The sequence below is a fragment of the Pezoporus occidentalis genome, unplaced genomic scaffold (assembly GCF_034315485.1).
Source record: "Pezoporus occidentalis ecotype Australia unplaced genomic scaffold, CSIRO_AGI_Poc_V1 ctg68, whole genome shotgun sequence".
Classification (NCBI taxonomy): domain Eukaryota; kingdom Metazoa; phylum Chordata; class Aves; order Psittaciformes; family Psittacidae; genus Pezoporus; species Pezoporus occidentalis.
The window spans coordinates 4,598,227-4,619,820 of NW_026916030.1; the positions used below are offsets into that span (position 1 = coordinate 4,598,227).

The window sequence follows — 21,594 nt, forward strand, 5'->3', positions numbered from 1 at the left end:
TGCAGGGATAAAGTTGGTGCATTGGCTCACTGAGTTACTCTGTACTCATACTTCTCCTGTGGAAGAGCAATTTGCTCTCCCTCTTTCCTCTTTTGTTTTTCTCCCCCAAATGAAAAATGGACTGACCAGATTGTTCATCTCTTTGCTCATTGTGAATGGTCTCCTAAACACTGAAAGATGGTTTGGCGGGGGGCTGTTCCGAAGATTAGCATCTCTCCTCAGAGCTGGTCCCCAACTGTATTCACATTTATGAATCCATCTAATGAACCCTGAAGAGTAATATATAACCTGATGATGCAACAAGCCAGGAGACAAAAAATAGCCCATTAAGAGGACAAATAATCAATACTAATAGCAAAGACTAAGGTTTTAAAAGCCTCTCAATGAAGTCAGGCACAATCTTACCGGTCGGTCAATAAAACATGGAGTGTGCCTGGTGGGGGGAAGGCCGGGGGCGAGTCAGACAGAATGAGGAGAACTTTGTTTAGGAGGTACTCCAGTGGGCTGGTTCTCTGGATTGTACAGCATGTCCTGACTGCAGATAGCAAAGGTGGAAGGAACAGCAGCTCTTGAAGGGGTAAAATGCTGACAGCACATGGAAGTTGGTTAGCTCCTCCTGCCTCTCCTTTTCCTTAACTCTTCCAGGTGCAGCTGGGATCTGAGCAGCAGGTTTACACACCCTATGTTAACGCATCTGTGCTCAGCCGTCCTCTTCTATTGCCAGATCTGGTTGCTCTTCAAGACAGAAGGTACTGTGGTTTCATTCCTTACCTGGCAATAACTAATTTGCCCAAAAAACTGGCAGACTAAAGTTGTTCCTTCTCATTGCTCATCTCCACAAGGGCAGTTATGGATTGAGTGTTTCCTGGTCATGGAAAGGACACTTCAAATGGCCTGTTAATTTGACTGTATTTTTTTGTTTTGGCTTCTAAAATTCTTTGACAACTTTCCTAACCCATTCTTGCTCTAGATTAGGCTCTTTGGTGCATTTCCTGCACAAGGTCCCTTTCATGTCATTGAAAGTTAGACTTAATCTTGTGTTTGTCATTCTTGTGTGTTGATAAGACCAACATCCTTTCTCTTGGCCATGACTGATGCAGGCCTTGTCTTCCTGTGCTCTTATAGAAGCTGTTGGTAGAAGTGTTTTCCTGTCTTTGCACCCTTTCTCTGACTTACCAGTATATATCCTCATGGGAGAATTCCTCCATGGATATTTGAGAAACCACCTCATGCTCTTTCAAATCCCTTCCACTTGCTCATTTTCTCTCCTGCTCCTGCCCATCATGCCTCATATCCTCTCTACTTTGTACTGCACTCCCTCTCTCCCACACTCCAGCTGGAGCTAATCCTTCACCCAGCACCACCCTCTGCCTCTCACTCTATCCCGACTAGACAAACGCTGCACCTATGACCAAGAACATGCTTCCCTCACCCCTCACAGTCCAGGCAAGATGATGGACAGAAGGGAAAGCATTGTCCTCCTGTAGGGATGGGTATACAAACATAGCCACCACATCCGCCAGCCCAGCTGCATCCAGAGGAGATCATGCCAGCAAGTCCTTAATTCTCAGAGAGAGCTCTAAGAGGGCTATCTCTTTGCCCTGTGCATGGTGCATGACAGAGCAGAGCCTAGGTCTAAATGAATAGGCACTACAGAGTTAGTATTGATAAGTCAAATGGCAACCAAAGCTTCCACCCTGTACATCAGCACTAGTGCCTGGCTGTGAGCTGCCTGTGAAGAGGAGAAAGGCTGCTCAGCACCTGCAGACCAGCCCTTGGCCCGTCTACTGAAGCTGCTGTAAAGGCAGAAAATCACTTTGCTAGGACTAAAGGCAGCAGTGGTGCAATGGAGCTGTGCTGGGATCATTAGGGTGGTTAATATTCAGCAAGCATATTGCTAAAAAGACAGTGCCTGCTATGAAAAAAAAGCAACAAAGCCCCAACACAGCACGCAGATCTTTGGCAGAGATATTAGCAGTGACAATGTTGTTTGTACAACACACAACTTACATCCTCTAAGACCAGACGCACTGCCATGCTGCATCTACATGGAGGTCATTGTGGAGCAGTTGTGAAAACAGTGTAAACCCATGAATTAGTGATTAAATGCTTTTTACTGCTTTATTGGTCCTCCAAAGATGAGTTCTCTACTTTGGCACCAAATGATGAAGCTCTTAACAGCATCATGCTAGGTGCCAGTGGAGCAGCAGTCAAGCTGCAGTCAAAACTGGCGTGACTTTGGTTAGGGGTCCAAAATAAACAATGCTAAGCAGTAGCCAAGCCTGCACATATACATACAGATACATATTTTGCAAGAAATGTAATTTAATTAATCTAAAAAAATGAATCAGAACTCAGTGAACTCTTTGGAAAAGCCCTCAACTGGAGATGAAGGCTGTCTGTCACCATAAATGCAACATAGCTGGAGAAGGAAATTTTCAATGTATGTAGAGACTCAATAGTCCAAAATGTGTTATCAGGCAGAAAACCCAAATCCCTGTAAAGGGCCACCTCTTGCTATAATGCAGGTCTTTTTTATAGTAGAGTCTGCTCTCATATAGGACTACTGCTGCACTGCAAGCTGTAATAAATATTAATGTGTCAAACTGTACACCACCTCTATTTCAGGATGGAGGCAACAGCCCTGCAGAGATGAGTTGCAGCCCTGCTAGGAGCAAGTGCATTCCCAGGGCTTTGGGTAAGGAATTTTTATCTTTGCAGTGATTGTATCCTGCATTTCTCTAAAGAATCACCAAACCCTCCATTTTACTCTATAAGAAAGGCATGAAATCTGTCTGTGCTTGGGGCGATGCCTTGGGGGAGTGATATTTGCACTTCATCCTATGTTCATAGAAAATCTGCCCTCCTGCCAGCCCAGCATTTTGTAATGCAACCCCCCAAGGTCATTCCCTACCACCTGACAGTAGGATGCTAAAAGCCCAACATATACCACCTTGCAAAGAGATTCTGATATTTATATTGCATTTCTTTCTTGTAGTGCAATTGGTCTACAAAGAAAACTGAATAGTATATAGTTGTGTGTGTATCTTATAAACTAAACCTTTCATTCTCTTGCCTGCATCATGACACTGTATTAAATGTCTCTAAGTAATACTCTAAGTAGTATTACTAGACCAAACATTTGAATCTATACTTGTCTTTAGACATCATATTATTCTAAGTATAGGATATAAATGTAAATAAATATTATACTAAATATTTATGTTTACTATCCCACGCAACAGTAGTTTATTAAATATTTACTAGCCTACTTACCTGTGCTGTTGTGGGCATAGCTGCGTAACTATTTGTGCTACAGAGTGTTTTTGTGGTTGATTAAAATGCATTTGTGTGTACATCTGCAATGTTTGGTAGGCCTGGTTAAAGAGCCACTTACAGAAGAAAGCAGTGAATGCTATTCCTTTAAAAGACATGAAGCTGCTTGTTACAGATTCTGCAGCAGCCCTTAGATGAGGCTCTTATTAGCATCATGCTAGGTGCCAGTGGAGCAGCAGGTTATTTTTAAAGTGTTGGGGTGCCACATGCAGTGTTACTCTGCAAAAAAAAAAAAGATAAAGAAAGGAAAAGCAGCCTCTGTAATGAGCCCTGATCATTAGTTTCTGCTCACAACATGTTGATGAAAGAGAACTCTTTTCCTTTCATGGAAATGTGTGTATCTGTCCAGGAATAATCCTAGGAGACAGGAGAGAATGGGGAGATTATCCCAATGTTTTCTTCATCAGGAAATGGAGTAACATTGAGAACAGGAAGGCAGTGCTGCTCACCCATGTCACAGACTGAAGACGACAGGGGATTTTATACCTCCACGGCAAGAAGATTCAGGCAGCCTTTACTGTTTATTTCATCCTTGTTAAACTTAATTGCTCTACAGGCAAACACCGTTGCTACTGTTCATTCAATATACGTTCCAGCAGAAGCAATTTGCCTGCAATTAGTCAGCAATGACACCCAGTTCTTAGGCAATCTTAAGTGGCAGCAATCACAGTTCTTACTCTCCCTGTTCTAAGCAAACTTTCATCTTCTCACAACGCAAAAGGACTGCATTTACCATAGGAGATGACCAGCCCTACTGTTTGGAAAGCCATCATTTAAGTCGCCCACCAGAAATGACTACTTTGGTTTAGATTTACTGGTAAAAAGGTACTTTAAAATCTTGCCTGTGAAGCTTATCATGAGCTAAGTTATTCACAGAAATACAACAGGAATGAGGAGGCAGCACAAGCCTTTGCTTTTTATGGTAGATTCTAAGTAAATAACCTTAGAAGCAATAGGTTGATTTGGTTGCAATTCATTTCAAATAAATTAGCTTTCCTGAGTCAACTGGTAACCTGATGGCAGGTTGTCACACTGGAGAAAAGCTGCCCAACCGCTCCACAGCCACCTAGTATCAGCCAACAGGGCTGAGGGAGGTGAACTCTGTAAGGAAGAGAGACTACAATGAACATAAGAAAAAAAAAAAAGGAACTCAAAAGAAAGCCATTAAGTGCTTTTTCATCCTAAATAAGTTCATTGTGAAGGGTGGCTGGGAAGAGGGGTAATATGAGACTTTCTTATTGAAGAAAATATTGATTGTTCGGAATCAATAGCATTAAAAAGCTGTGTCTTAAGCACCAAGCTTTGAAGGACTCCACAAGCTTTTCCGTTCCCTGTCTATTCTCCTGCCAGAACTTTGATAGATTTAGCCTGCAAACCAGCAAATGCACTGATTTTATGGTGGCCAATATATATTAAAAAAAATTAAGGTGTCAAGCATGAATTTTATTATATCTGCAATCAGATGTACTTCCTTCAGTCAGCTCATTTGCAATTAAGTCCAGCTGTTCTCAGTGGAAGGGAGTCTTCCAAGGAAATTGCTGTAAAATTTAATGGGAATATTTTCCTTGGTGCTTTGTTGTAAATATAGTTTTCCTAACAGGCTTGCAAAGGGCTTCGCTTTTTATTCAGTGGGCAAGAGAAGATTAGTAATTTTTCATGTATTAGAAAGTGAATAGGTCAGTGATAGAGCTTATAAAGCTTATAAAATATTCTCACTGTATAGCAACAGGAAGAGCTTTAATACCCTGAAAGAAGGGAAGTTTGGGGCAATTTTTTGGTGTGCATAATTTTTTATCTATATACGAAGGGCTACTTGTTACTTGACACATCAGATGGAGTTTGCTCAATATGTTTTATGGGTTTTTTTTCTGTCTAGAATCAGATATGACAGCCAGAGAGGGGCACCAGATTGCAGACTTCAGAGTATGATCCTTCATTTCAATATTGCAGTATAACATCCCACAGTGGCCAAAATATTATACCATAAACTCACAATACTGCAGTGCTTTAGTTTACCATAACAGAATCTTGTTTGGGCTTTAAGCAAATGATGAACATTAGAAACTTTCCTATGTTCTTGCTACTGTGCCCAAAGAGCATCTCCTTCCTTTTTGCCACTTAGGCAAAGCTTAGATGTGTTTTTCCTATCTTCCAACAACCTCTTCAGCAGCATTTTCAATCCGTGTGCTTCTGTCACTCTGGGAGAGCAGCGCCTAAAATAAAACAGTGAGATTTGTAATTACTGACATACTTTGAAGATGTAATGGTGAAGCATTAAATATAACAAAATGAAACTATTTTGAGGGGCAATGTTGAGACGTGAATAATTGAAAATACTGTTATTGTGGATCTGTTTCCACCTAAGCAAAAATCAGCCTCCTTCTCTAATGGTGAAATATGACCTGGCTCTTGCAGAGAGAGTAATTTGCTAATTTGCTTAACGTTGTTATCTGTGCAGGAAAGCCTTGCGGGAAAAAGAATTCAGAGTGGATCAAAAGTGCAGGTTATTTTGGGGGACAGAATTAAGCCACTTTTTATTCTGTAAGACAGTGATCATATTCCTTTTTTTTGGTAGCTGTGAATACTGAGGAGAAAACAACCTGTCCTGGTCCAAAGCTCTGTTACCATTGCTATATTGGTTTTGCAAGAGGTGAAACTATATTTCTATCAACAAAAACCTTCTGCTGAGGCAGTGGAAGTCCTTCTACTAGTGCAGTTTATTTGAAGAACAGGAATGAGCTTTATTTACAGCAGGAGAAATATCCTTTTGCTAGTATAGCTACCTTGGCAAATTCTCATGGTTTAGAATCCCATCTCCCAAGTCTGCAAATAGCAAGAGTTAGTTGGCACAGTTTGGAACTCTTCTCCAAAATAGTGTAGCAGAGAAATTCAGTGAGGAAATATCTGCTGAACATGTATGTTTCTGTGTTCAGGCTTCAGAACAGATTGATAAACCTGTTCAGAGATGATTAATCAAAAGGGTTTGGATCAGGAATTGACAAGTGAGTCAAAGTGAGCTGCAGAGGAGTGCAAAAAGATTAGGTCTCTGTGGGAGAAGAATATATTTGGTAAAAGTGATCAGAAAATGAACTCAAACACATGATTGAGAAGGAAAGACAGAAGAGCTAGAACACTGTAAAGTTAATACTTGGGGTGAACCTACATACCTGTGTTCTATTTGTATAGCTTGCTTGGTTTTGGTTAAGTCACTGCCTTTAGAATAAAGTATGTATTTTTCATCTAGAGGCAGTTACAATGTTGTGGGTTTTTTGCTGTTCTTTGTGGGCTTTTTGCTGTTCCATGTATTCAGGGTCTTCCCATCAGGAGTGGAAGGAAGTTGTGGTTTAAACCCAGTCAGGTAACTCGTTCGCTCACTTCCCCCCCTTTTCTTGCCCTCCCCCTGCTCTCGGAGGGACGGAGAGGAGAATCAAAAAGAATGCAACTCCCACGGGTTGAGATAAGAACAGTTTAGTAACTAAGGTATAACACAAATCACTACTGCTACCACCAATGATAATAATGATAAAGGAAATAACAAGGGAAGAGAATACATCATCTCACCACCAGCCGACCGATAACTCGCCCCCCAAGCCCGACCAAGCTCTGACCGATACCTCCTCCAACCCTGCAGTCCCCCAGCCCTTCCGGCTAACTCCCAGTTACATCCTGGGCATGACGTGCTGTGGTATGGAATACCTCTTTGGCTAACTTGGGTCAGGTGTCCTGTCTCTGCTTCCTTCTGGCTCCCCCTCCTCCCTGGCAGAGCATGAGGCTCACAAAGTCCTTGGCCAAACCAAAACATCGCTTGTTATCAGCTCTGTTCCCGAGCTGAAAGTCAAAACACTGCACTGCACCAGCTACCAAGAAGGGGAAAAATGACTGCTACTGCTGAACCCAGGACATTATCCACCCCTTATTCCATACCATTCACGTCATGCTCAGATCCCACATTTTCAATATACCATCACTCTTATCTCAGTGCACTCTTATCTTAGTGCATGGACCAGTCCCTATAAAGCTGCTGAGTCCATCTGGTCCATGATGTCAGGCTCCATCTCTTGTAACAGTCTTCCAGAGCAGGAGAGACTGTGTGCAGTGTTCACACTCGTGAATAACCTGGGCAATAGTGTCCATTGCTAAGTCCACCCCTCGATCATGAGTCCATCTCTGTGTTGCATCTCTGCTCTGATGGCCTGAAGTGCATTGGGCCCACCAGGCTCAAAATAATTCACTGTCCCCTTCAGCAGTTTCTGCAGCTTGTTGCTGGGGACTCCATACAGCTGCCTTCCATCTCCGATGCTTCCAAAGCACTGGAGGGGCCCAGTGGACTAGATAGTTGCCCATACTGTCCCACACACCCTGCCACTCATCACTGTCCAGCCTTGGGGAAAATCTCCTGGTCCCACTATATCGTCGTCTAACCCCAGACAAGACCCAAACCTGACTCTGCTTAACTTTTGAGAACAGACAAAATGGTTGTGGGTAGAACACAGCCTGTGTGTGTGCCAACATGCTGATCCCCATCACAATCAGCAGGCAGGTCCCAAGGACACCCAAAGGCCATTCAAAACCTTCAGAACTCTCAAACGATGCTGCTGTACTTGTCACTGGGGCTGGTGTAGCTGCTGTGCCTGCCGGCTCTCCCACCGCCAGCTTCTCTTTTCCCGAGTCCAGCTCTTCCCCCTCTGCCTTGCTGGGAAATGCTGCGTGGTCTCCTGCATCCTCCTGGGGCTCGGCAGGCGGCTTCCGGGAAACGCTCTCGGCCGTCGCGGGGCTCGGCTCGGCCGCTGGGCTCGGCTCGGCCGCGGGGCTCGGCTCGGCCGCGGGGCTCGGCTCCTCCGCGGGGCTGGGCTCTTCCGCGGGGCTCGGCTCCTCCGCCGCCTTCTCCCGCTGCTCGGCAGCCGCTTCCTTCTGCTCCTCGACCGCCCCGACCTCCTCCACCGGCAGCCGTCCCCTCGCGGCCTCCGGCCCCGCTCCCGCCGCCGCTTGGTCCCCGGGGCCGCTCTCCCGGGCCGCTTCAGCAGCCGCCGGCTCCCGGGGCCGCTCCCCCTCGGCTCCCCGCAGCCTCACGAAGATGGAGAGTAGGGTGAGGGCCAGGACGGTGAAGAGCAGCCGGACGGCCAGGTACAAGTCCACGGCCACGTCCGTCCCGCCCTGCTGCTGGAGCCCGCCCGTATTACAAGCCATTGCCATAAAGCACAGTGAGACAAGAACCTTAGCCCAAGCCCCACACTTGATAAACACTATCACAGCAAATACCGGCTCTACGTAAGTTACAACATTCTGAAGCTGTGAGATCAAGCAAAACAACTCTGAGACCCAATAAATCAGCATTGTGACGAGTGACTATTAATCCGGTCAGATCTGTCGTTATCTCAACCCTTCGTGCCCCACGTTGGGCGCCAAAAAGAACTGTTGTGGTTTAAACCCAGTCAGGTAACTCGTTCGCTCACTTCCCCCCCTTTTCTTGCCCTCCCCCTGCTCTCGGAGGGACGGAGAGGAGAATCAAAAAGAATGCAACTCCCACGGGTTGAGATAAGAACAGTTTAGTAACTAAGGTATAACACAAATCACTACTGCTACCACCAATGATAATAATGATAAAGGAAATAACAAGGGAAGAGAATACATCATCTCACCACCAGCCGACCGATAACTCGCCCCCCAAGCCCGACCAAGCTCTGACCGATACCTCCTCCAACCCTGCAGTCCCCCAGCCCTTCCGGCTAACTCCCAGTTACATCCTGGGCATGACGTGCTGTGGTATGGAATACCTCTTTGGCTAACTTGGGTCAGGTGTCCTGTCTCTGCTTCCTTCTGGCTCCCCCTCCTCCCTGGCAGAGCATGAGGCTCACAAAGTCCTTGGCCAAACCAAAACATCGCTTGTTATCAGCTCTGTTCCCGAGCTGAAAGTCAAAACACTGCACTGCACCAGCTACCAAGAAGGGGAAAAATGACTGCTACTGCTGAACCCAGGACAAGGGGGCACAAGGAACAGAACAGGTCTCCTTGTCCATATAGTGATTGTCTTTCCCTTTTCTAATCCAAATATGCAATATCCAGAAAGGGAGTGACTCAAAGTCACAATGAAGGCTGTGGATAAACGGCTTCACTTGGATGAGAAAGCTGCAAACAGCACTGAGGTGCAATAGTCTGTTCATTCATTGAAGTTCTTTGCATGCCTCTTTTCCAGCTTACATTTAAATATATACATATATACATACATATATAAAGGTGCCTGGGTCACATTTCAGCTAGTACCTGGAAAGAGAAACAAGCACAAATGCACCTTTTAGCTCTGTAACAGAGCAACTGCTGTGGGAAACTGGAGATCTTGTCCTGACTGCCCCCCCGCATTAAGTGCATTTATGGATTGTGAGCTGTGATCCATCAGGGAGGTGCATGACAGCTTCAAGAGAAAGCTTTCTTGGTCTCTTAAGGATTCCCGCAAGCATTATTCAGCCATTGAATTCACAGCCTCTGTATCAGCACTTACTGATGTATTTGGCTTAAGTGAAGAAGAACATATATAGATGTCTGGCTCTGTTTAATATAGTAGATGTGTTTGAGACAAAAGTGTGGGATCCAATATTGTACTGTTTGAGAACAAGCAGGTTCTACCTCGCATCTAAATGTTCTGTTTTGTTTTCCCTTCAGCTTCACTCTAAACTCAGAAGGTGACTGGAGTTAATCCCTGTGTCTTAAGTATAAAAATTGTTCATGGAGCTTTGGAGGCTGGAGGGCTCCAAACCCTTGGGGTAATGCTTTCCATTCTCTGTGGGCTTCAAGAAGTAGAAGGAATCTTTCCATGATGTGATGGGAATCCTCATGAGAGAGCATCTTCACCACAGGAGGTCATGGCAGGCTTGCTTTAGGGACCTGACTGGCAGCCCCTACTTTTCTCAAAACAACTGTCCTTCAGTACCTTAAGTTTTCGTTTGCATCTAGTGCCTTAAACCCAGCTCTCTGTGACATCGTGTAGGCTGAGCTACACAGGGAAATGGCATTTCCACACTATTCCTTTCATCAAGCAGGAAATGCCTTGTGTCCACAAACAAATTATCCTCTAGGAACTTATCTCACCCTTTATAGGGAAATAATTAAACAGCTTTAGAATGAAATCAAGACTGCTTGGCATCACCTTTGTGCACTCTGTGTGCATTTCTTCCTGCAGCTCAGAAGCAATACAGCCAGGTACCTGAAAACAGCTTGGCCCCACACACGATCAATAGCAGAAAAGATAAATCTGCTGCAACTAACTACAGGCTGTAGTGTCACTAAGTGACGATGAAAAATGATCACTACTTGAATACACTGCATTTTTATGTTTAAATCTTTCAATAGGAGCAGTGTCAATAACAAAGCACTAAATAACCTCTAGATAGAAGGAAAATCTTTCTTTTTTTTCTTTTTTTTTTACAGGGAAGATGGGTGTCACTTTTGCTGGAGACCTTAAATACTGGAGTATGGAATTAGATCTGCAAATTCCGGGAAGTGATCGTCTGTTTAGACAATCTCTGTCTCATTGTAGGAAAGACTGGCTGGATTCTGCTTGAAAACATCGCTCAAGTCCCTATCAGGGATGCACCAGGGTAACTGTAAGTCGAATATGCAGAAATAAAATAAATAAGGATTTTTTTCCTCATGTTCCTTTGGGAATAATTTATCTCTCTGAATTGGATACAGCTGCCACAGATGGCCTTTCTTTACTTCAAAATATCTCTGACCTTTCCCTGAGCTAAGTGGACAGAGTTCACCATATTGGCCTAAGTATAAAGCAAAGAAGTCTTTTTCAGATAATAGCCTTTGGAAACAATCCAATCTGTTCAGTATCTGCAGACCACGCCACACATGGCTCTCTCTGGTTCCTCCCTATCCCATGATGCTGTAACCTTGCATTCTCCTTCATGTGACTTTTGGGTCTGCTGGTCTTGGGGGAGCAACACCCAAACAGACTGTTGCTGGGGATGCTGGTAGTAATGCAGCCCCTCTGCCTGTGCATGCGCTTCTGTTTCTGTCCTGATGCAATGAAGGTAGGATTTATTTGAAGTCATCTTATCTCCATGTTATATGGTGCCTCCACTACCCGCAAGTATTGATGTCCCTTTTATCCCATATTATTAGATAGTAAGAAACACACTAGAATGCTTTTGGGAACACCAAATTGCTTAACTTTTTTTAACTCATGCAGGACATTTTCCACAGTAATGTCTGTGGGAGTAGAAGCTTCCAGGTAAATCCAGTCTGGTGGCAATTTGAGCAATGGCAGCTGTGTGGTGTAGGGTGCTAGGATGCTCTGTTTAGTTTTAGCCTTTCACATGGAGCCTGCTCCAGAGAAAAATGCTCTTCTGGTTGTGGACTCTGAACTGAGTTCAGTTTAGCTGCCCTAAAACTTCCAGAAATAGGCTCTTGAAGAAGGGAGCAGTGGTATAAAAAGGTTTATCGATTTAAAAGTCCTTTTGTATGTACTCTAAGTTTGGTTCAGATGCTTTCTTGAATAAAGGTCAAGATGAAGTATTGGATTTCTGAGATGCTGAAGTTCTGAATATCCCAGAACTTTGATTTATTCTGCCCATTTTGTCTGGGTTTCTGTTAAAAAGCATGGTTGTCTGTCCTCCTTAATGGATTGATGAACAGTACTGAGTGGGAAACAGCTTGAAAGGAAATAGCGATCTATGCAGTTGCTAGAAGTGCTTGAGTTGTCTGGAAAACTGCATGTTTCCATGCCCTCATTCAGCCTTCAGCATATATTTATTTTTGTTGTTGGCCCTTCTCTTTTACAGCTGGAAAAGAAATGAAAGAAGGCACTCAAGAAAAGCTAAAGAGTAAAGAATAAGACCTTGCTGTTTCAGGATGGCTGATGCTTTAAGGGGATATCAGCCCAGTTTCAGCTCTTAAAAATCCTGCTGAGATTGACTGGTTTATGAAGAGGTGATTATAAAAGCCAGCGAGTAGCTTAATTAGGATGGAGAGTTATGAGAAGTAGCTTGGCTTTTGTAGGAAGTACTAGAACAAATGACTCTTGGCAGGTGGCTGGTGGAATGTGGAAAGCTAAGCTCAGGAGTTAGGCAGGACGGTTGCTTGGCATGCTGCATTTATATGCAGAAGGAATAAAGATTGCCAAAATCATGCCTGAAATCTGGTTCATGTCAGGCATTCTTGTCCTGAGGTTACACTTGTCTCAAATAATATTTACTAATCAGGAACTTCAGAACTCCGTGATCTTGTCTCAGTGATTGTTACTCTGCCAGGTTTTTCAAAGAGCCTGGGGAAAAGCAACCTCTGCTTTTCCAAGCTGCAGTTTAGAGTTTGCTCCTGGCAAGAAGAGATACCATATATCGTACCATGAACTCCATCATATTTACTGTCATAACAGTGGATACACTGCCATCTAAAACTTTCATGCACCTGTTCAATGAAGAGCAATAGCTAGGGGATGTGCTCAACCATGTATTGAATAACCATTATGTTTCAAGCTTCCTCTTGCCTGCTGCAAAATCCTACCTCTGCAAGAAGCTGGTAAGGAGTAGAATTCAAGCATTATATATTCAGCAAATTCTGCTGACTGCTGCTAGGCAGGGAGGCTGGAATGATTGTGCCAAATCCTGGTCTTTCATGCTAATGGAAGTGGAATTTTCCCCAGAGCAAACCAGCGTCAGAGAGAAAACCCTAGGGACAAAACAGAACATTTGAAAATACAGCCCAGGCATTAAAGAAGGCAAATAGGCTTTAACTAGTTAAATTGCAGACTATCAGAAAACAAAATATGCAGAATATAATACAAATATCCCAGAATTATGTAAAAGCCTGATTCTGCAGTCTTTGGAGAGGGAAAACAATGCGTTTAACCAACTCCAATACTGCAGAATCATCAGTATAGTCAAGAAGAAGCAATCAGGTCATTCTGTCTCAGCCACTTGCATATTGCACAACTGCTTGTCTGTTCTCACTATTTCATCTCTGCTAATGCCTTATTTAACCTGCTCAGGATAGTTGTCATGTTGAAAAAGTGCAAAATATATTAAATTTTAACTACATCATTTAAAAATATGTGTATTTGTGCAGATCTTTCAAAGTGATGAGGAACTGAATGTATAGGGCAACAGAACACGACTCAGCCCAATTTAAAGAAAGTATGTTGTGAGCAGGCATCAACAGATAGACTGAAAAGCCAGGCAAAAGCATAGGGGTTTTTTTTAGATGTTGAGTGGACTAAATGCAATGTGAATTTATCTGCAAACCATCTGTGATTTCTGGTATTTTTTGATGCCTTCACAGCTCTAATTTTAAGCAGTTATGTAGCCTTTAAATAATGATACTTTCTCCCCATTTGGTTTTACATCGGATTCCACACTTGATCACTGAATGTTTAAAGGAAAGAAGTGGCTGAGTATACTTCTCTGCAGATTGCACACATACAGAATCAAACAGCAGCCTTTTATTTTTGCAAGTAAAATTTGACATATTTTGGGACAGAATTCTGCATGCATAAAATAACACCATGAGTTTTACTGGGTAGGGTTTACTTTCTGTATTTTGCTTTATACTTCTGATGTAAATTCAGTGCTGGGATAAGGTGTTAAGTTGACATCCCCAGGGACCAAAACTCCAGGAGCAGCCCAGCATAACAGCAAATCTTTTTGAATTATCTTTAAATTGATATCAAGGGTGGCAGTTGCATCAGACAAGAGGGAATTGAAGAGCCATAATCCATCCAGTTGTTAGTGGTTCTGCAGACAAATCTGTTACACACTGGATTTTCTGTGTGTAATGCGGACACTTTATAACTGTGAACTGAAACACTTTGGACAAGGAACTGAATAACCACCCAAGAAGTGTAGTTCCTACAGTTAGAGTGACCCTCTAAGGGGAACGGGAGGCCTTTAGGTCTGTTTTCCATATACCATGATATGGGGGAAGATCCTTTTGAATGTGAGCCTGGTCGCCTGAGAGCCTGAAACAATATGAAGCTAACTCTGTTCATCCCACAGGAAATCTGATGAGGACTACATCATTGTCAGCTCAGTTCATTATTTCACTGGCATGAATGTTGAGATAAGATTTTCACTCACTATTGTTGGATGTAGTGGGAGATTCTGATTCAGGCAACAATAGGAAAGAAACAGCACTGAAGATCAAGGCTCCCCCACATCTGAAATGTCTTGCCATTCCCCTTGTCTAAAAGGAGGCAGGACTCATTCCTTTCTCTTGGCAGAAACCTCAAACATGAGTCGATAACCCCCCAGCTTCTCTTCTGTTTCAATAATGCATCATGTAGTAAGCTCTGCGGCTAAGTGAAGACTGAATACCTGGAAGAAATTAAAAGGAAAGTAAAAATAGCAAGAATATCTTATCAATTACACCACTGAGTGTCACAATTATTTGAACAACAAGAACAAAAATTAATCTGTTTATTATATTTATCTGAAGTGCTGTCAAGAATGGAGCAATGAAGTATGAAGAAATGAAGAGGCCCTGGTGATGAATATCAGTCCAGCTTGCCACAGACTAAATATCAGCATTTATCTATCTCAGAGGAAGATAAAGATAGTTCCTTATGACGTGAGTTATTCCAAACGTTGAGTCCTGTCCAGACATTTCATGAGAGATTATCTGCACTTGGTATGAAACCCAGGAGTCACCATTAGTTGTCTCTCTTGACAACAAAATTAATTCCTCCTAAACGAGAATGCATTTCTAATTGGGCACTCTCTTCCCTAACAAATTGTTTACAGTACCTCTGCAAGGATTCTGAAATCATTCCTTTTCTTTGATGATGCTGATTAATTATAGCCCACTTGGTTCTCAGTAGCTGCAATTTGAGTAATATTGCCATAACATACTTTGCTGTGAAAGGTTCATCTTAATTACAGGCTCCCCAGCCAAGCTTCTGCTTCAGAAGAGAACTGTACTTCTCTTGTCAAGCTGCATGTGATGCCAGGTTGGACTGTTACCCCCCCCACACACACCTTTCCTCTCCAAGTGAATTCAGAGCTTATGTACGTTATGAGGCTGACAGCACCCAAAATGAAATTCTCTCTTTAGCCACAGAACAGATACAGAACTGGCAGTTCACTGCAGTCTTCTCTATTCCATCTCTTCATCTATCTACGTGGTACAATGCAGCAATGTGTGGAGATAAGTGGGCTAGCTGTAGTGTCACTGTGTTAGCGTGGTGCTCTGCCGGAGCTCATTAGCAATGCTGAGAGGCAAGGTTTATTAGTCTGGTCAGAATGCTGAACTAACAGAGCAGGCTGCTTCCAGGACTGCAGCTGCTGTTTGCATTTCTACAGGACACTGTGTTGTGTGATGTGGATATAACCCATATGCTTTAAATGTGATCCTTTTTTTGGAGGGAGCACACTAGGTCCTTGAACTTCTGGTGGAGAGGATAAAAGATGTCAGTTCTGACACTTGCACAGACGTGGATATGTGTCCATATTGGGCTATTCAAATAATTTTGCAGGAGCCCACTCAACAGCTGTCAGACAGCAAGATTTTTAGATGCTTTGAACATCAGCTGGATTCTTGTTTTTATGTTTCACCAGTGATTTTAGGGCAAAAAGATTTCTATCGGTACCTTGGAGAAATCCTGGTTTCATATATTTTATATCCGTTATGCCCACTTACAATATACCTGTAATGAAAATGAAACTAGCATACTGCTTTGGTCCGGGCAAGCTGCCACTTAAGGAATATTGCTTAAAAAAATGCAGTGAGCAACTTAGGTAAGGCAATGCCCTACAGATAAGCACATCAAATTCTACAGTCTTTTCCTTCTAGATGTGGCAAAACAAAAGGAGGAGTAATAAGAGGAATGGGACCTCCTGTTCTCAAGCCATTATCTTTAGGTGTTGAAGCTAAGTCTGCCTTAACTCCCCACAGAGCCAGTGGAGTTGAAAATGCTCTGCATTGCCTGTTGTCTGCTCAGGAGAGCTTGGTTCCTCATTTACGCAAGGAAAAACAGATCCCTGGAGCAAGAAATGTGAATGCCCTCCTTTGAGTTTCTAAGTCAAAGCTATGCTGTGTTTTTTGTTCCTTAGGGGCAAGTTCCAAATAGTTCCTTATACATTTATAGATTTGTTGTCAGGCCACTGTTTTGTTCCAAATATTAAAACAACTGTCAAGGCCTTTTGCTGTTCCAGGTAGGATGTAAAATCATAAATCCTTGAACGTGGGCACCATAATGACGGGAATCTTAGAGATAGTTAAAATAAATGTGATGCTAACAGCTGAAAATATCTATTTAAAAATAAACCTTACATCAGAGGGGAATAAATGGAAAAGAATCACCCATTTCCACGGAATAACATACAAAATAAGTTACAGACATCTGCAATGTGCACCCAGAGCCTGAATTTTGCAGCGAGAGGAATAAAGAATAAAGCCATGCAGGAATGATCTTTCAGCCTCCAAGTGTTCCCTTATGATAACACAGTGCCTTCTTCACCAATCTATTATAGTCCAAAGGAAGGTATTTTATGTCTATCATAACTAATATTACAGCTCCATAACCAGTTTAAGTTGCCAGTCTGGCTGAGATAGTCCTGTCCTTTTCTGCCTGGGGCTGCTATACTTCGATTCAGTGCTTTTTTACATAAAGAACTATTCCTGACTTGTTCACATTTGCCTTACTAAGTGTGCTTGGTCCGCTGCTGATTCTTTGAAGTACACCATTATATATTTCAGCATTTATGTAGGCTGAACTACATTGCTTCAGCCTACATTGCTTCCAGGTTTGCTTTACCCCAGTGCTCAGATACAACAGCATTACTATGCTCAAGAGGAGTAGAACCGCAACCTTTTCATTTTCTCATTCTTTATGCTAAGTAATAGGGTTTCACTTACCAATATTGGCTGAGAATGTTTAATTGATTAGATGCAATTTTCAGTCTCTGATGTATGATAGACAGAAAAGTGTCACCGAGTGGAGGGCAAAGCCTCGCTTCGATTGGCCACTGACACATCTGCTGTTCCTTGTCGCATTCATTTCCATGTCACATCCTGAGTAAAGGATCAGGCTGTGTGGATGGCGCTCACTGAATTTAATTAATAGCTTTATGAAAGAGGTTGCTATTTACTTTAGAAGTTGAAAAACCAAAGAACCTAGCCCTGTGCTGCAATTTAGTCTTGTGTGGAGCGACCATTGGATGGTGCAGTGCTGCATTTGTTTTAACTCTATTTATTTTAGCAGCACTCTAAGGGTGAAGCTTGCTGGTGCTGGCATTGGAGGCATAAGCAGCTCCTACAGAATCAAACTGCTTGGTGCTATGATAGCCCTCTCGAACTCTGCAGTGCTCCTCAAACACTCAATAATGAAGGTCCTTGTTATTTCAGCTGTAATCACGACTGAGATGTGAACTGTAACACCATCAGATCTTCAGTTTGTCCATGAGCTCAAGGCCTATAGAAGCACTTTGCCTTCTTCAAGCTAAGCACAGTTGGTGCAGCAGGACACAGGCCATTGCTCCCTATTTTAAATGCATTTACTTCTGGCTCCGTGCCTGGAAAACACCCTCCAGCTTCCACGGAGGAGGGAATATCCCTTATATTGCGAGCAGAGAGTGATGCACAGCACATGGAAATAGAAGAAAAGAGGATATTTGACTGGAAAAAAACGTGTTTCTGAGGAAGGAGAAACACTGCCCTAGCTCGTTCCTTTTACCCTGGGGTCTGAGGCAGGCAGACCGCTCCTGTCACGGGCGGCGGGCACAGGGCGCACGGGGAAACGCCGCTTTTGATGGAGAAATCCCTTATGTTACAAAAAAAAAAAAGAGGATAAAAGGCTAAAAAGCGGCTTTTGGTGCCGACCCCCTGGGGCAGCGCCTGAGGGGATCACCGCTTCCCGCCCCGCCCCTGCGGAGCCCGCACTACATTTCCCAGCGTGCCCCGCGCAGCCGCGGCCTCGCCGCGCACCTCAGCGCCTGCCGCCGAGAGGCCGGGCCCGGCCGCGCAAGATGGCGGATGGGGTGCTGAGCCCCGGCGTGAACCTGGAGGCCTTCTCTCAAGCCATCGCCGCTATCCAGGCGCTGCGCTCCAGTGTAACGCGGGTCTTCGACTGCCTCAAGGATGGCATGCGGAACAAGGAGACCCTGGAGGGCCGGGAGAAGGGCTTCGTGGCCGCCTTCCAGGAGAGCCTGCACTCCGTCAGCCGCGACCTGGGGTGAGCAGCCGGCCCCGACGGGGCTTCCCTCCTCCTCGGGGTGTAGCCGGGCCCCTGGTCCCGGGGAGGGAGAGGGGTCCCTGGGTCCCTCCCCGCCAGCCCCGGGCCTGGCCCTCAGGAAGTGCCCGGTGGTGCCGTTCGCAGTCCCCGAGAAAGTTTTAGGCAAATAAATGTGAGAACGGTCCATTTTACTCTTTCCGACATCGTGCGTGTTACCACTTTGTGCTGTTTTGTTCCGGAGTCTCCACAGGGATGAAATTGCTCCTATTTACCTGTTTGTGGTCCTTGTTTTGTTTTAACAAAGGAGTTGTCAGGTTCCATTGGTGAGGTGAATGCTTTTGGTTGCAGGGAGATACTTCTCTGTTTTTTGAGGTGTTAACATTAAAAAAAAACAAAACCAACAAACATCTCACTCCTTTTAGGCTCTGACTATATGTAGTAGTATCCAAGTGGTTCAAGAATGACCATTTTATTACCAAAACTTGTAATGCTGGAAAGTCACTACCTGTAAGTATTGCTGTCTAGTACCAGGAGGTGTGTTTTGTGCAGACAGAGACAAACTCTTGAGGCTACTGATCCATGTGGATCTGCTGGAGAGTGCTGAGCTCCCTCTGGGTTCCCTCATATCCTTCTGGGAGCCATCAGTGCTGCCCATGAGGTGTCCAAGGGCAGGGCGAGCACAGAATTGCCCTTCCCAGCACATCTTGTGGGCTCCAGAGGCTGGGTCTCCAGGATCTGGTTTAGAAGAATTTGTTTCTTTTAACCGTGCTAATTTTCAGTTCTGATAACGTTAATGTAATTTTTTGCCTACTTGTTTCCTTTTGTTGAGAAAGATAGTAGATAATAATAATCTTGTACACAGACTTACAGTCTTCTGTTGTATCACTTTGGTTTTAATTGCTTTCAAGTTGAGGAAGCTTCATGTTTGCCTACGCTGCTTTGCAGTTTATCAACCAGGATTTCACTGCTGTGAAGTTCTTGTGTAATCCTTGCTACCATACCTGAGAGCGTCTTCATCATCAAACTCCACCAGTTCCTGTTTCACCATCTCTTCCACATCTCTAGCGGATGTGCGTATCAGTGCTTTGACCATTTCTTTCCTGATTCTTTGCAAGATAACTCTTTTGGAGTATATTTGATTTTTCTTTTTTGAAACACAACTGCCCCCGAATATTGCAATTTATCTGTGTTACGTATTCTCTTACATGTTTGGGAAGCATAGATTTCAAGTAGCGAGGGAATACTTCAGAGTGTATTGAAGTTAATGTCATCAGTGGACTTTGGCTCACATCATGGAAGTATGGACTGGGATCCCAGCTCAACAAAGCCTTAGCTATTATGTCGATTCACATTTGGTTTATTGTACTTTATCAAGAAGTAATAAGCACATCCATGAGTGTTCCCCATGCCAGAAGCTTAGAAAGAATGTAGGCCATGGAAACTGGAAGGAAAGATGATTAATGAAGGAGAATTTTGTGGTAGTGAAGTGTGGAAGTCTTCCAACTGTCAGTTCCCCAATTGTTGGTGTTTCTTTTCATAGCCTTTATTAAATGCAAATTGAGATAGTTGGGAGTTTTCTTTACAGAGATTTTTCAGAAATTACCTCTTGAAAGGTATGAATCCTGCTTTTAATTTAGTGGAAGCTCTGCAGTTCAGAGTAGGGTGTAACATTCAGAAGGCAAAAGGAAAGGCACCTGACTAGTCATGTCACTTGAAAAGCTACATTTTACATCTGTGCAAAGTAGCCAGGCTTTTTTCTGCAGTTGATGAATGCAAGTTTTAAAAATTGCTTAACATTTTGTTATTACTAAATGTAGTCTTTTAACAAATGAGAAATTAAGCAAGAATAGATCATTTCACAGTGAGGTTTTTTCCCCCATTGGGAACTGGTGCTTGTTATGCTTTAGTTGAGTATTTTACACGTCTACAAATGTATAAATTGCTCATGGAAATCAGAAGGTGCTTCCTTGCCTTAAGAACTTGGAATGCTTATACTTGCTTAGAGTAATCGCAAACACTGCAGGACCATCTTCAGGCTTAGCCCTAGGGAGTATACATCTCAGGTATCTGTATCTGCAGATCTGACTTAAAAAATGCCATTCTATTTTCTTTCAGTGAACTGGAGCGTCTGAGCAATCTAGTGGGTAAACCATCTGAGAACCACCCCCTGCACAACAGTGGACTCCTGAGCCTAGATCCTGTTCAGGACAAAACGCCTCTTTACAGTCAACTTCTTCAAGCCTATAAATGGTCAAATAAGGTAAGAGAATACATCATGTATTTTAGTTGTGTATTTCTACAGAATGTTTGGGTTGTGATACAGTAGATTTCTGAGTGTGTGAGACTGTTAAAAATGCCAAGTTTTTTTTGAAGTTGAGGAGCATAATACGTACCTAAATGTATTTTCAAGGGTAAAAATAGTGTATTAAGGAGGAGACTTTTCTGCAATACTGAGGTATGCCCTTGTTTTTCAAAGGGGATGTTAAGTACCAAGCAAAATAGTACTTTCCGTGGTAGTTATTCAGCATATATTTTGTTGGGTTTTTTTTTTTCAGTGTATGACTACCTAAAACTTAAGCAGGTTTGTAAATTGGAGGTAGAGCATACCTGCCTGTATGACTCTTACTTTTTCCTGCACAATTGGTTGCACAAGTTAGAGCTTGTTTAGTTTAGTTTTCTTAGATTTCAGCTGAGGTTGCATTAATCATCATTCCTTGTGGCTCATGAGATACTGGACATTAGAATGGTTATTTCTTTATACTTGCAGCTTTGTTTTGATGCTGGGTCAAGTAAAAGCCCAATTTTGATCTGGTCTTGGATGCATGGACAAGCTTTTTCGGTTAAATGGCTGCTCTGGATGCAAAGCGTAGTGAAGGTCATACAAACTTAAACAGAAAATTCCCTAAGATACAAATGTTAACATAGGAGATTAGACTTACCTGATGCTTTTCAACTTGTTTTACTTCCCACAATTAATACTTGCAGCTGTGGCTGGTTACATATTGTGAGAAGACCCACTTTTACGTGCAGATTTACTCACCTAACTCTTCTCCTTACTGCCACAGAGATGAGTTGCGCATAATTGTGATTTCAGA

The 21,594-nt window shown here is 43.3% G+C and overlaps 1 protein-coding gene and 1 long non-coding RNA gene across 4 annotated transcripts in view; one reads left to right on the plus strand and one right to left on the minus strand.

Moving 5' to 3' along the window:
* Nucleotides 1–5,325: 5,325 nt before the first annotated feature.
* On the minus strand, nt 5,326–14,748 carry LOC134175299 (uncharacterized). The gene is made up of 2 exons (XR_009968965.1): nt 14,409–14,748; nt 5,326–5,549 (listed from the first exon to the last, which is right to left on the minus strand). It is a non-coding gene; the product is annotated as an uncharacterized LOC134175299 (long non-coding RNA).
* A 3,460-nt stretch (nt 14,749–18,208) lies between these two features.
* MED27 (mediator complex subunit 27) overlaps nt 18,209–21,594 on the plus strand; it is an 84,403-nt gene continuing 81,017 nt past the window's right edge. Inside the window, exons 1-2 of one of the 3 annotated variants that reach the window (XM_062641447.1) lie at nt 18,209–18,499; nt 20,615–20,759. In XM_062641447.1, the coding sequence (XP_062497431.1) occupies nt 18,294–18,499; nt 20,615–20,759 (351 nt within the window). In that variant the 5' untranslated portion in view covers nt 18,209–18,293. The remainder of the gene's footprint in view (nt 18,500–20,614; nt 20,760–21,594) is intronic. The other 2 variants (XM_062641446.1, XM_062641445.1) reach the window with 2 other exon arrangements.